The 13,272-nt window shown below is 44.6% G+C and overlaps 1 protein-coding gene across 1 annotated transcript in view; it reads left to right on the top strand.

Annotated features, from left to right (window-relative positions):
• LOC126235669 (ribonuclease Z, mitochondrial) overlaps positions 1-13,072 on the top strand; it is a 150,472-nt gene extending 137,400 nt beyond the window's left edge. The window contains exon 11 of the mRNA XM_049944392.1: positions 12,874-13,072. Coding sequence (XP_049800349.1) covers positions 12,874-13,023 — 150 coding nt within the window. The 3' untranslated portion in view covers positions 13,024-13,072. The remainder of the gene's footprint in view (positions 1-12,873) is intronic.
• Positions 13,073-13,272: the final 200 nt, after the last annotated feature.

The raw sequence follows: 13,272 nt of genomic DNA, 5'->3' as shown, positions 1-13,272 counted from the left end.
CACTCTTTTACTCAATGATGAGTTACCCCAAAATATGATGCCATACAAAAGCAGAGAATGAAAATAGGCATGGTAAGCTAATTTACTGAGATGTATATTGCCAAAATTTGCAATGACCCTAATAGCATAAGTAGCTGAACTCAAACGTTTCAGCAGATCTTCAGTGTGTTTTTTCCAGTTCAACCCCTGTCATCATCCAGCTCAGCAATACACTCTTCTTACAACCCTAGTACACAGAACATGTGCCATTTGTGACAAAGACAGTCTCTCAGTTGAGCTGCAACACCTTAGACCTGTGTTTTGTCAAAAATGGGTACAGTGAAGCATATGTCAGACATGCATAAAGAAAATTAATAATACAGCCATCCTCAGAGAAGAGGTAGAGAAATAGGAAGCGAAACTTACTTTTATTCTACCATACTAGGCCTCCCTCAGCCAGAATTGCGAAAATTCTTGGAAAAAAGCAAACATCAAGGCCATCTTTTGAACACCACAAAAACTAAAGATATGCTTGGCACAGTAAAGGACAAACTATAAGTACCCAGTATGTACAGCATTCCGTGAGAGTGTGGCCTCCAGTACATAGCATCTCACAACACTGCAGGTAACACATCAGGTCCGTATACATCTGGGGCAGAACACAGGCTCAACAAGGGAGATGTGTTTGAGTTTGAGAAAACAAAAATTCTGTGCTGAGCTAGTGACTTTTTTCAAGGAATCACTTGAGATAAGACTCCAGGACAATCTTATCACCATGGGACGAGAACTACCAGCAAAATGAGCATGGAACCCAGCACTAACAGCTGTATGCCAAGAACACAAACAGCAGTTGACACTTTGCAAGTCTGGGCCAGCCTGAATTCATCGAGACTCAAATGGTGGCCTCGACGTTTCACCAGAAGTTGATGAGAATGACATTCATCGCAATCTTAACTCTTTGCCAAAAGATGATGAAAGTGACACTCATCGAAATGTTGCAGAATTTTGATGCAGCTTCCCGAATTGAAGGCCAAGATGATTTGTCAGCAGTATATTCACATAATTCCTCTTGATGTTGTCTTCATTCCTGATTTTCGATCTTGCCAGTATTTGTTCATTCCTTCATTGCGCTCTTTTCTTCTTTCATTTACTGTACTCCTTTCTTCTTTCATTCAATGTGTTGTTTTCTTCTTTCAACAGTCCATAAAGTGACTCACTTTCTGACCTCCTTCTGAAAACACTCTGAAGTTCATAATCTTATTTCGAAAAGTTGGCATTCCTAGAATTTTTGCTTTTGTAATGTTGATTGCTGCTAAGTCCTTTTCTACTTCCCTGAATCAACTGATTTGGTGGAATTACATTTTCATGGAGACATCTGGAGTCCCAGGTAAGGATAGAAGTTGAAGCAGTGAATAAAAATTTGTGCCACGTTTGGGACTTGAACACAGGTCTTCTGCTAATTAGGCAGATGTGCCAACCACTACACAGCAGTGACATAGTAGCTACCATAGCTGTGTCAACTAGCCTAGTCCAATGCCCTCCCCAACATAAACTTCAGTTCACATCTTCAGTCCTTTTTCCCATTCTTAAATTGTTGGTGTTGCCTAGGCTGAAGGTGTGAATTGAAGTTTGTGTTAGGGAAGGTCATGGATAGGGTAGTCCATGCAGCTGTAGTAGCCATAGTGCTACTGGAGTGTAGTGATTACCACATCTGTGTAGTAAGCAGGTTCTAGCCAGTCTTTCGGGGTTCATTTGAACCAAGTGACCATAAAACAGAATTCTCATTTCCCTTGAGTATCAGATAGTTTTTCTGTTTGGATGTAGATTTCTTCCTTACTTTTTCCGATCTATGTACTCCTTTTGTACACACAGTATTTTCAGTAGTACCTCCCTTTCCTTTCTCTCCAACTCTTCAGTTTTTTATATTATTTTATTATTATTAAACATTGTGCTGCATAAAGGGACTCTAGTTTTATGACAGTGCTGTGGTGTTGGGTTTTTGTCTTTTATTGAGAGTGATTTTTTGTGGTAAATTTCTTTCATTAATTGATAAGCCATTTCCATTTTCAGGGCTCTATTTTTGTTTGTTTCTTTATGTAGACCATTTGGCTGTATTATTTCCCCTATGTATTTAAATTTATTCACTCAGTTGAGTCTGTTGTATCTTGTGATTAGGAATTTTTGAGCATTTTTAATTTTCATTATGAATTCTGTCTTGTCAAAATCCAGCCTTTTCAGCTGCCTCTTTTTCTTTGATTTGCTCAGTTGCTGTACCAGTGTTTTTGATAACATTACAAAGTCATCAGCAAAAGCTAGAAGGTTAAGTTTGAGATTATAGTTTTTACATCTCAATCTCATTTTTGTGATACCTGTTTTTTGAAGTAGAGGATTCTATTCCCGTGGGGAGAGGCCATCACCTTGTCTTACACCAGTTGTTATTTCAAACGGTTTGAAATTTCTCCACAGAAATGTGGAAACATGCCAGCAATGACATGATTGAAAAAACTTCAAAATTTCTTGGAGGAAATTTGGGAAACAGAGAAAATTCCAGAAGACTGGAAATGCACTCCCACACATTCATTTCTTAAGAAAAGACACAAGGGAGACGTAAATAACTACTTTCATTTTATTTTGGACTTTGTTCCTGTCAATGTTTCTTTAATTATTGCCAAAACGTTCCTGTGAACAGGTTCAGATTCATAATCTGTTCTATGCGTGACCAGCCTCTTCTAAATCCTCCTTGGCATTTATGGAACTGAAGGTTTAATTGCTCCTCGAAGTGATTTTGAAGGGCTTTGCTTAGGACTTTGTGCATAACAGCCACTAAAGAGATTCTCTACAGTTATTAACATCTCCCTTGTGTCCTTTCTTGGGCAATGAATGTGTGAGAGTGCATTTCCAGTCTTCCGGAATTTTCTCTGTTTCCCAAATTTCCTGCAAGAAATTTTGAAATTCTTTCAATCATGTCATTGCTGACATTTTTCCACATTGCTGCAACAACTGGATCCTCTACAGAAGCCTTGTTATTTTGGATTCTTTTCTTGTATCCTCAATTTCAATTTATCTGGTAGTTTTGAATTTGGGAAAAGAATTTCAGGTTCTACTCTATCAAAAGATGTTACTGGTTTCTCACAGTTGATGAGCTTTTTACAGCTTTATTTACTGTTAATAGCTTCTTTATTGTTTTCTCTTTTAAAATACACTCTTTGCAGTAGACACATCATTAAGTTATCTTTGTAAGTTTAATAAAAATTTCTCGTGTTGTTTGTTCTGGAGACCTCCTTCAATATCATGTTAAAAAGACTTCTCAAGATTTCTATTAGCAGATCTCAGAATTTTTGCCTGTTCTTTTGTTTATGAATTCCAAATAATTATCTTCTCACCTATAGGTGACATGTGTGGCACATAGAGATATGCAACAGAAAACTATTTATTCTAGCTTTTGAGCTCTTGCTCTTTCTCTAGTAGAAGTTAGTTACACACACACACACACACACGCACACACACATTCATTCTATAACACATACACCCAAACACACATGCCTGTGGACATGGCAGAACTAATTGTTGCAGGTGTGGACAGGTTGGGAATATGCTCAAGGCAAGGAGGAGCACCCCCCTGCTAGTTCGGGGGTAAGAATAGTCCTGTAGTATTCCTGCCTGTCGTAAGAGGTGACTAAAAGGAGTCTCAAATGTTTCGACCTTTATGTGATGGTCCCCCGTCGGGTTTGACCTCCATATCTCTCAATTTTTCCGAAGAGCGAGCTGATTTTGGAAGGGCGCCTTACTTGGTGCATTATGTCCATCGTGCGTTGAGACCTTTCACCAGGTTATTCGTCGTTGCATTGCAGTCCTGCCCGCTCTCCATCTCTTGGGCATGGATAAGTTTGTGTGTGCACTTTCGAACATGCAATGTGCAGTGCCACTTTCTGCACAGACGACGACCATGGACTATTTGTCACCGAATATCCAGCACGGTAGCCAGTCCGTTGTGGTGGGGCCGCCATGTACCCTGTTGGTTGTAGCCCCCTGACAACACAGGGATCGCTCTGGTGATGCCTGCGCCGTTAACTCCCCACGTATGCCAAGGAGTAGATGCCTATCTGCCCGGGACATAGGTATTTCTAGCAGTGGCGATCCTGCCAGGTGGCCCTTGCTGAGGTTGGGTGGCGCCTGTGGGGAGGGCCCTTGGTAGGAGTGGGTGGCATCAGGCCAGATGACCCACAATGAAGCATGGTACATCATCTCTCGCTGGTGGCCAGCCGCCAGCAGTCTCTAAGCGTTCTCGGGCTCAATTTAACGCTCAGAAATACGATCCCAAACATTCCCTTCCCTGGCCACACCGTGGGAGGAACGTAAGTCTCAGGATGGCAGTGACAGTTATTCGCCCCGGTTCCGAGTTTGTACGAGAGCTGATGGGGAGTCTTTCATATCCACAAAGCCTCAGTTCTTCGTAGAGAATTTAAGAGGACAAGTTTGAGGAGGTGGAGGGCTTGTCCAAAATGCACTCTGAGTCAGTGCTGATAAAAACAGCATCCTCTGTCCAGTCACGAAGGTTACTTGCTTGTGACAAGTTGGGGGATGTTTCTGTTACCATCACACCCCATAAGAGTTTAAATATGGTCCAGGGTGTTATTTTCCATAGGGACCTACTTTTGCAGTCTGATGACGAGCTGCGCGTCAATTTAGAGCGCCGAGGTGTTCATTTCATCCGGCGCGTTCATCGGGGTCCGAACGATAATCAGATTGCTACCGGTGCCTTCATCTTGGCCTTTGAGGGTGATGCATTACCGGAGAAGGTCAAGTTGATGGTCTACCATTGTGATGTCAAGCCTTATATCCCTCTCCTGATGCGGTGCTTTAAGTGCTGGAAGTTCAGCCATATGTCTTCCCGCTGTACTTCCAGCCTCACATGTCGAGATTGTGGACGCCCATCACATCCCAATACTCCATGTGCCCAGCCTCCCATCTGTGTCAACTGCGGAGAGCATCATTCACCTAGCTCGCCAGATCTTACAGAAAGAGCAAAAAATCATGGAATATAAGACCCTGAACTGACTGACCTACACTGAGGATAAGAGGAAATATGACCAACTACATCCTGTTCAAATGACATCTTCATATTCCGCTGCTACAACAACTGTGTTAGCCCAATCAGCGAATTCCAGTTGGATCACCGAACCATACAAAACATGCCCCCTTGCCCGTAGGGGGCACTATCTTCGCTGTTGCTCTTGCGCCACCTACCTCGGGAGCAACACCACCCCACCCATCGGGGTCGTCTGTCCCCGCTTCTAAGCCGGAGAAGTGTCCACCTTCTTTGGCTCCTCTCGCTCGCAAGGGGTCCCTTGGGTCCCTCCCTTCCCAGGTTTCCACAAGCGGGAAGGCTGACGCCCGACAGAGGCGTAATTGCCCACAACCAGCTGGTCGTAGGGCTTCGCGATCCTCCTCCGCCCCGGAGACTGGATCGGTGAAGCCCTCCCAGCCAGTGAAACCCAAGGAGCAGCGAGAGAAGTCCAAGAAAAAGACCTCTAAGACCAAGGAATGTGCTGTGGCACCCACCCCACCGCAACCTTTCAAACTCTGCGTCTGAGGATGAGGCGGAGATCCTGGCATCCGCTGAGGACCTAGATCTCTCCGGTTCCTCAAACACAATGGATAGCACTTTCACAAGTGCTCAATCAGTGGCAGCAGGTGACCCAGCAGCGTAATCTGCCTCCCCAGTCCCTTCACGCCGTTCTCGGCCATGGACAATGTCATCTTCCAGTGGAACTGCAGCAGCTTTTTCCGCCATCTTGCTGAGCTCAGACAACTTCTCAGCCTTCACCCTTTCCTGTGCATTGCTCTTCAAGAAACTTGATTCAGGTGATGCGAACCCCTGCCCACCGTGGCTATCGGGGTTATTGTAGGAACCGGGCAACTTACAGAAGGGTATCTGGTGGCGTCTGCATCTACGTCCTTCACTCCCTTCACAGCAAGTCTGTCCCTCTACAAACACCTTTAGAGGCTGTTGCTGTTCGGGTGTGGATGCCTCAGGCTGTTACTGTCTGCAGTCTGTATCTTCCACCGGATGGTGAGGTCCCGCGGCATGTCCTGGCTGCGCTGATAGCCCAATTGCCGCCACCTTTTCTGTTACTGGACGACTTCAACGCCCATAACCCTCTGTGGGGTGGATCAGTGGCAACAGGCCGAGGCAGCACCGTTGAGAATGTATTGGCACAGCTCGACCTTTCCCTTTTAAATGATGGTGCCTTCACACATTTCAGTGTGGCTCATGGCACGTACTCAGAAATTGACCTTCCGATCTGCAGCCCTAGCCTCTTACCGTCTGTCCATTGGAGTGTGCACGACAACTTGTGCGGTAGTGAGTTAGTGACCACTTTCCAATCTTTCTGTCACTGCCACAGCGTCACTCTTCTGGGCACCCCTGCAGATGGGCTATGAATAAGGCTCACTGGGACTTGTTCTCCTCCATTGCCACTATTGCGCCTCTTTCCAATGATGCCATTGATATGGTGGTTCACTCGCCACCACCGGCATCGTTGCTGCTGCAGACTCTGCCATTCCCTGTTCTTCTGGGTCCCCTCGGCGGAGGACTGTGCCTAGGTGGTCGCCTGAGATCGCTGAGGCGATTAAAGATCGCAGGCGGGCGCTCCAGCGTCACAAGTGGCATGCCTCATTAGAAAACTCCTCGCCTTTAAACGGCTCCGTGCGCAGGACCGCCGCATCATTCGCCAACACAAGAAGGAGTGCTGGGAAAGATGTGTCTCTACCATCGCAGGTTTGGGCCAACATTAGGCGACTCTATGGCTATCGGACCCCAGTCAGTGTCCCTGCACTTTCACTTAATGGAGCAGTCTGTACTAAGTCCAACACCATTGCAAACCACTTAGCAGAGCATTTTGCTCAGAGTTCTGCTTCTGCGAATTACCCGCTGGCCTTCCGCTCCCTGAAAGAGTGGTTGGAGCGTCAAAGCATTTCCTTTCACACGCGCCACCCTGAATCGTACAATGTTCTGTTCAGTGAGTGGGAATTCCCAAGTGGCCTAGCTGCCTGCCCTGATACGGCTCCCGGACCAGAACACATCCACTGTCAGATGCTCAAACGCCTCTCGGTGGACTTCCAGCAGCGCCTCCAAGACCTTTACAACTGTATCTGGTTGTGGGTGAGTTCCCATCGCAATGGCGGGAAAGCATCGTAATCCCCGTTCTGAAACCTGGCAAGAACTCACTGGAGGTGGACAGCTACCGCCCCATTAGCTTAGCCTCACCAATGTCCTTTGCAAGTTGCTCGAACGCATGGTGAGCCGGCGGTGAGTTGGCTCATTGAGTCTCGGAATCTCCTGGCTCCGTCCCAGGGCGGTTTTCGCCAAGGACGCTCCATCATCAACAACTTGGTGTACCTGGAGTCTGCCATTCGGTCAGCCTTTTCCCAGCGAAAACACCTCATCGCCATCTTTCGATCTCACGAAGGCCTACGATACGACTTGGCAACACCACTCTGCATGAGTGGGATCTTCGGGGACCACTCCCAGTTTTTATGCAGAACTTTTTATCCTACCGCACTTTCAGAGTTCGCGTTGGTGCTTCCCACAGCGCTCCCCATACACAAGAGAATGGGGTCTCGCAAGGCTCTGTCCTGAGCGTCCCACTCTTTCTCATTTCCATCAATGGTCTTTCGCTCTCAGTAGGATCGTCAGTCTCTCCTCTCCTCTATGCTGATGATTTTTGTATTTCTTTCTGCTCCTCTCCTACTTTGTAGCTGAACGCCATCTGCAGGGGGCTATACGGAAGGCACAGTCATGGGCCCTCAACCACGGCTTCCGGTTTTCGGCCGCCAAAACTTGTGTGATGCACTTCTGTCGCCGCCGTACCGTCCACCCCCATCCCGAACTTTACCTCGATGACCAACTACTAGACGTAGTGGAGACTTACCACTTCCTGGGACTGGTCTTCGATGCCCACTTAAGTTGGCATCCCCATATTCGTCAGCTTAAAGACAAGTGCTCGCGGCATCTCAATCTCCTTCGGTGCCTGAGCCACACCAACTGGGGTGCTGATCATCGTACACTACTGCGGCTGTACCAAGTGGTTGTGCAGTCCCGTGTTGATTACGGAAGCTTGGTGTGTGGTTCAGCCACCCCTTCTGTACTGCGTCTACTAGACCCTGTCCACCACTGTGGAGTTCGCCTTGCTACGGGAGCCTTTCGACCTAGCCCCGTGAACAGCCTTCTTGTAGAAGCGGGCGTTCCTCCATTGCGGCTCCAGTGGCAACTATAACTCTCAGACTATACTGCACACGTCCATAGTTCACCTCGCCACCCAAATTACCGTCTTCTTTTCCCAAACACGGCAGTCCATCTCCTGCAACGGCGGCCCAGAATTGGGAATCCCTTCACTTTCCGTGTTCGGTCACTTCATGACCTTGACACTTCCCCCCCCCCCTCCCCCAACCACCTTTCGAGCAGCCTCGTTTCCATACCCCTCCATGGTCAATACGTCGGCCACAGCTTCGACTGAACCTATTGCTCGGCCCCAAAGGCTCAGTCCCACCTGAGGTCCTCCACCGGAATTTTCTCTCTGTTCTTGGCGAGTTTGGAGGCTCAGTCGTCATCTACACTGACGGCTCACTGGTCGACAATCTTGTTGGCTTTGCTTACGCTCACGTTGACCATACAGTACAATGCTCCTTGCTGGTTGGCTGCAGCGTATGCACTGCAGAGCTGGTTGCCATCTATCACGTTCTTGAACATATCCGCTCCTGCTCTGGTGAGTCCTACGTAATTTGTAGTGACTCCTTAAGCAGCCTACAAACCCTCGACCAGTGCTTCCCTAGGCATCCTTTGGTATTGTTAATTCAGAAGTCTCTTTATGCCCTCTACAGGAGTGGATGCTCAGTGACCTTCATTTGGACCCCAGGCCATGTTGGGATACCAGGCAATGAACATGTTGACCGGCTGGCCAAACAGGCCACCAGTAAACCATCTCTGGACATTGGTCTCCGGAGACTGATTTGCGAGCAGTCTTATGCTGCAAAGTTTTCGAGATTTGGGACACTGAATGGCGCAATCTGACCACACCAAACTAACTCCGTACTATCAAGGAGACACCAAATGTGTGGCGGTCATCCATGCGAGCCACTCGCAGGGAATCAGTCGTCCTTTGTCGGCTCACCATTGGCCACACCCGCATGACACACAGCTATTTACTGCGCCGTGAGGACCCGCCTCTATGTTGCTGTGGGTTGGCTTTGACAGTGGTCCACATGTTGTTGGCCTGTCCCCTTTTAACAGATTCACTGCCATGGCAGGCTTAGTTTTGTGTTTTATTTGGGCAGGGGGCTTTCATCACTTAATCTGAGTGTTTGTCATTTTTTTGTTTTGAGTCTGGCCTTTGGCTTTCACATAAAAGCAGCTTAGTCGAGCTAGGAAAGAAACGTTAGCAGTAGCTTTTGACCGGGATCAAATCCTTCCCATTCGTCCCCCTCCACAGCAACCAAGTGCTCACTCCCCCATCAGTAGGGGAGCCAGTACTGTCCCGAGTATGTACACACCACGTAAATTCTTTGGCCTGCACTGTGCAGTCAACAGTACACGGGCTTTGGTCCTCACTCATCACTGTATAATACATAGTGCACTTGTTTCACCTTGTTTGCATGTTTGTATTAGCAGTGTTTTGCAGTTTAAAATAAAAATGCATGTTCTTAAATATAAAGTTTGCAAGTATGAGTAAAATATTCGCAAGACTCCAAATCAGCATGTTTCTAAAGTCCACACATAGCAGCTGAAGGAAATCATACCTGCTGTTAGAAATCACGAAATCACGCCTCGTAATGTAGAATACTTTCAAACTTAAAATATTATCTCACACACTACAAACAGTAGGTCTAGGTTAGGTTGGAAGGTATGTTAGAAACGGTGCACCAGAATGTGAAATACTTTCAAAATTAAAATATTAGATTGCGTGCTATAAACATAGGTCTAGTTTAGGTTGGAAGGTGATATTGTGGTGGGTTCTGTGTAAATAAAAGAAGTATTGTAAATGCAATACAATTATGTGGTCTTCGGCAAAAAGGAATCGGTCCGGACATGAAAATTTTCAGCAGCTACAAGTTAAAGTGTCTTCGTCAATTTTGTAAAATATGTTAGGACATACAGTAATTTTTACTTTGACTGAAATAAAGTCGCAAAGAAAAATATAAAATATCACAGCAGCTAAGTGGTAAACCAATAGCTTAAATGTGGGCATCTGCATAATAACAAACTTTGTCACCATTGCTGTTATTGTTTAATGTTTTTCTTATGAGCCGCACTTCATGCTCACTGCGTTTCATATCCTCCAACCCATAAAAGTGTTATTTTATGCTCATTGAGAGAAACAGAGGCATGAAAAATGAGTTTACTTCCCCAGTTACAATGACAAGCTTGTTAGAAGTAGGCTGTATACTGTTTAAAATGTAAATCTAAAAGAAGGCTCAAGTGCTACAGTTTCGTTTCAGCCTCCTGTAATTGCTGCCAATCTTTACAATCTACAGTGTGTGGTGCAAAGTACTCGTATATATATATATATGTGTGTGTGTGCGAGTGTATACCTGTCCTTTTTTCCCCCTAAGGTAAGTCTTTCCGCTCCCGGGATTGGAATGACTCCTTACCCTCTCCCTTAAAACCCACATCCTTTCGTCTTTCCCTCTCCTTCCCTCTTTCCTGATGAGGCAACAGTTTGTTGCGAAAGCTTGAATTTTGTGTGTATATTTGTGTTTGTTTGTGTGTCTATCGACCTGCCAGCGCTTTTGTTTGGTAAGTCTCATCATCTTTCTTTTTAGATATATATATATATATATATATATATATATATATATATATATATATATATATATATATATATATATATGAGTAGTGTATGTAGTCGCAACTGTATCGTGTCACATTTAAACATGAAAGCCTTGAAAACATGCTATTGCAAAACCCTTGTTGTATTTCTGTGTCACATCAGTCCCACAGCACATGATCTGTGCAAAAAGTTTATTTTCAGCACTTCACAAAATGCTTTCACCCCTGCCTGCACTCCCATCATTGAAAGACTACTCCTCCTCTCCACGCATCCAGCAGGCAAGCTCATTTTATGTATGTTAGTGAGGTGTGGTGGCTGCGTTGGCTATTGGGTGATGTAACAAGTCACCAACCAATAAGAGCTCACTAGCCAGAAATGGCCGATTTCCTTGATTATGACCAAGTATATTATTGTTTGAATTTGAAAGGTTGACGATTGATATTGTTGCTGAATGTAGTACATCAGAAACACATACAAAAAGATGAGAGTGAGTTATAAGCGGCATAAGAAAAGGTGAGGCCTGGGCCCCTCCATCACATATTGGTTCAGTCTGGAACACTTCACGTCGACTGCCCTATTTTTCCATTGCTGCCACGACCACCTAGTGTTTGTATCAAAATTGTGGGTGAAGCGATATGTTGCAAATTGTTTTGGCCATGCCAATCGTGGATTATGTCAACATTTCCTCTCTCACATCTCCCCTCTCCGCAATTGCCTAAAATAATCCCTTAACTCTGCCACCATCTGCGGTGCAAACCGTCTGTCTTCTGTGCCACTTACAAGTTGTTCAGTTACATGAAATATCAATAAGAAGAAAACAGGATGAAGTCAAGCATGATGTCGAGTAAAATTGTACAATCAAAGTAAACCTTACTAGCAAGAAACGTAAAACTGGGGAATTTTCAGCATTGATGTTATGGGTTTTTCACTTAGGCTACAAATTTGTGACATAGAATTGCAAAAAATGTAAAATCGGAGAAAGTGAAATCGAAGTTATGCTGTATACATCAGCATCATCCAGAGCAAGGTAGATTGTTGTCGGCAATATATGTCTATAGTTAAGTTTGTCTGTTTGATGACCCTTCTTGAAACAGGAATGATCTGCACATTTTTCTAATGACTTGGAATGCTTCTTTGCTCCAGCGACATGTGGTAGGCTGCCACTAGAAGAGGAACAAGTTCTCTTGCTTACTCTTCTTAATGTCATATAGATATCCCATCAGGTTCGGTCTTCTTCCCTCTGTTGAACAGTTTAGTTGGATTTCTGTCCCACGGTCGTTAATATCATATTTCATTTTAGTATTTATGTGACGATTAAAAAGTATCATGGATTTCTACGTACTTGTACACAATATGTTACATTTGTATATGTTGAGGATCAACTGCCTGTTTTGGAGCTGAGTTCAGAGGAAACACTCATCAATAGGTTTGAAACACACATTTCTATATAGCAACACTGCAATTATATCTTAATTTACAATAAATTCCTTCACTACACCTTCTTCTGCCATAAAACAAATTTAGAAAACAGAATTTAGTATTCAGTCTATCTCTGTCATCCTCCATTTCAGTGCCATTATGATCATGAAATGATTGAATAGTTGGCTTTGACCTGATAAACGCCGTGTCAAAGTCAGTCTATCTATGGCTTCTTGCTCTCTTGACATTTCACCCTTTATCTTCCTCTCCCCTTCTCCTCACAACATGTGGATCTCTCTCAACCTGAAGTCGGGTTGATCTACTCCTTCTTCCAAACATTACCAGATCTGACTCCCTTTCTTCCCAGGGGAAGGAATTAATAGTTCCAAAAGGTAGGTGATAGCCTTTTCCATACTTTTAATGGGTTTATCAGCAGTGTTTAGGATTCTGCCACCTGAAAGTAATTTTATTCGACTTTTTAATGCGTTCATCAGCAGTATTTAGAATAATGTCTCCTGAAGGTAATTAATGGATAGCCACTTTGTCCCTTTAATTTTATCATTTCTTTAAGTTAATTATCCTTTTAATATTTTTGCTAAGTTTAAATAGCGTGCAGCTGAAGATTAACCTGTAAGTCTTTTCTCAGGTTCGTCTGGGAGACTTGCCAGTGCTACCTTTGTTTTATCCTGTTCTGAAGCTGATGTTTGCTGAAGATTACGAAGAACTGGAACAGCGAGCTGTACGACGACAACTGCGAGCTGAGCGTGCTGCTCAGCAAAAGCAGTCAGAATCATGAATGGCATGTTTGTTCATACCAGAAATAAAGCTCTAAAATCTGTTTTGTATTTATGTGAAACTTTTGTTTTCATATCTGTTGTCTTAAGAATCATATCCCCCTTAGCCAACAAACCCTGGCTCACAGACCTACTACATTTACCATGTGTTCAGAAACTCCCTATCAGAACCTAAATAGACTTAAAACACAGCCATGAACCTTTCAAAAGCCTTAGTCCCACAGAAGTATCAGTCCTTTCCAAAGGCTTTA

The sequence above is a fragment of the Schistocerca nitens genome, chromosome 2 (genome assembly GCF_023898315.1).
Source record: "Schistocerca nitens isolate TAMUIC-IGC-003100 chromosome 2, iqSchNite1.1, whole genome shotgun sequence".
Classification (NCBI taxonomy): domain Eukaryota; kingdom Metazoa; phylum Arthropoda; class Insecta; order Orthoptera; family Acrididae; genus Schistocerca; species Schistocerca nitens.
Note: the sequence above shows the minus strand (reverse complement) of the source record. Positions and strands in the feature narration are given on the sequence as shown.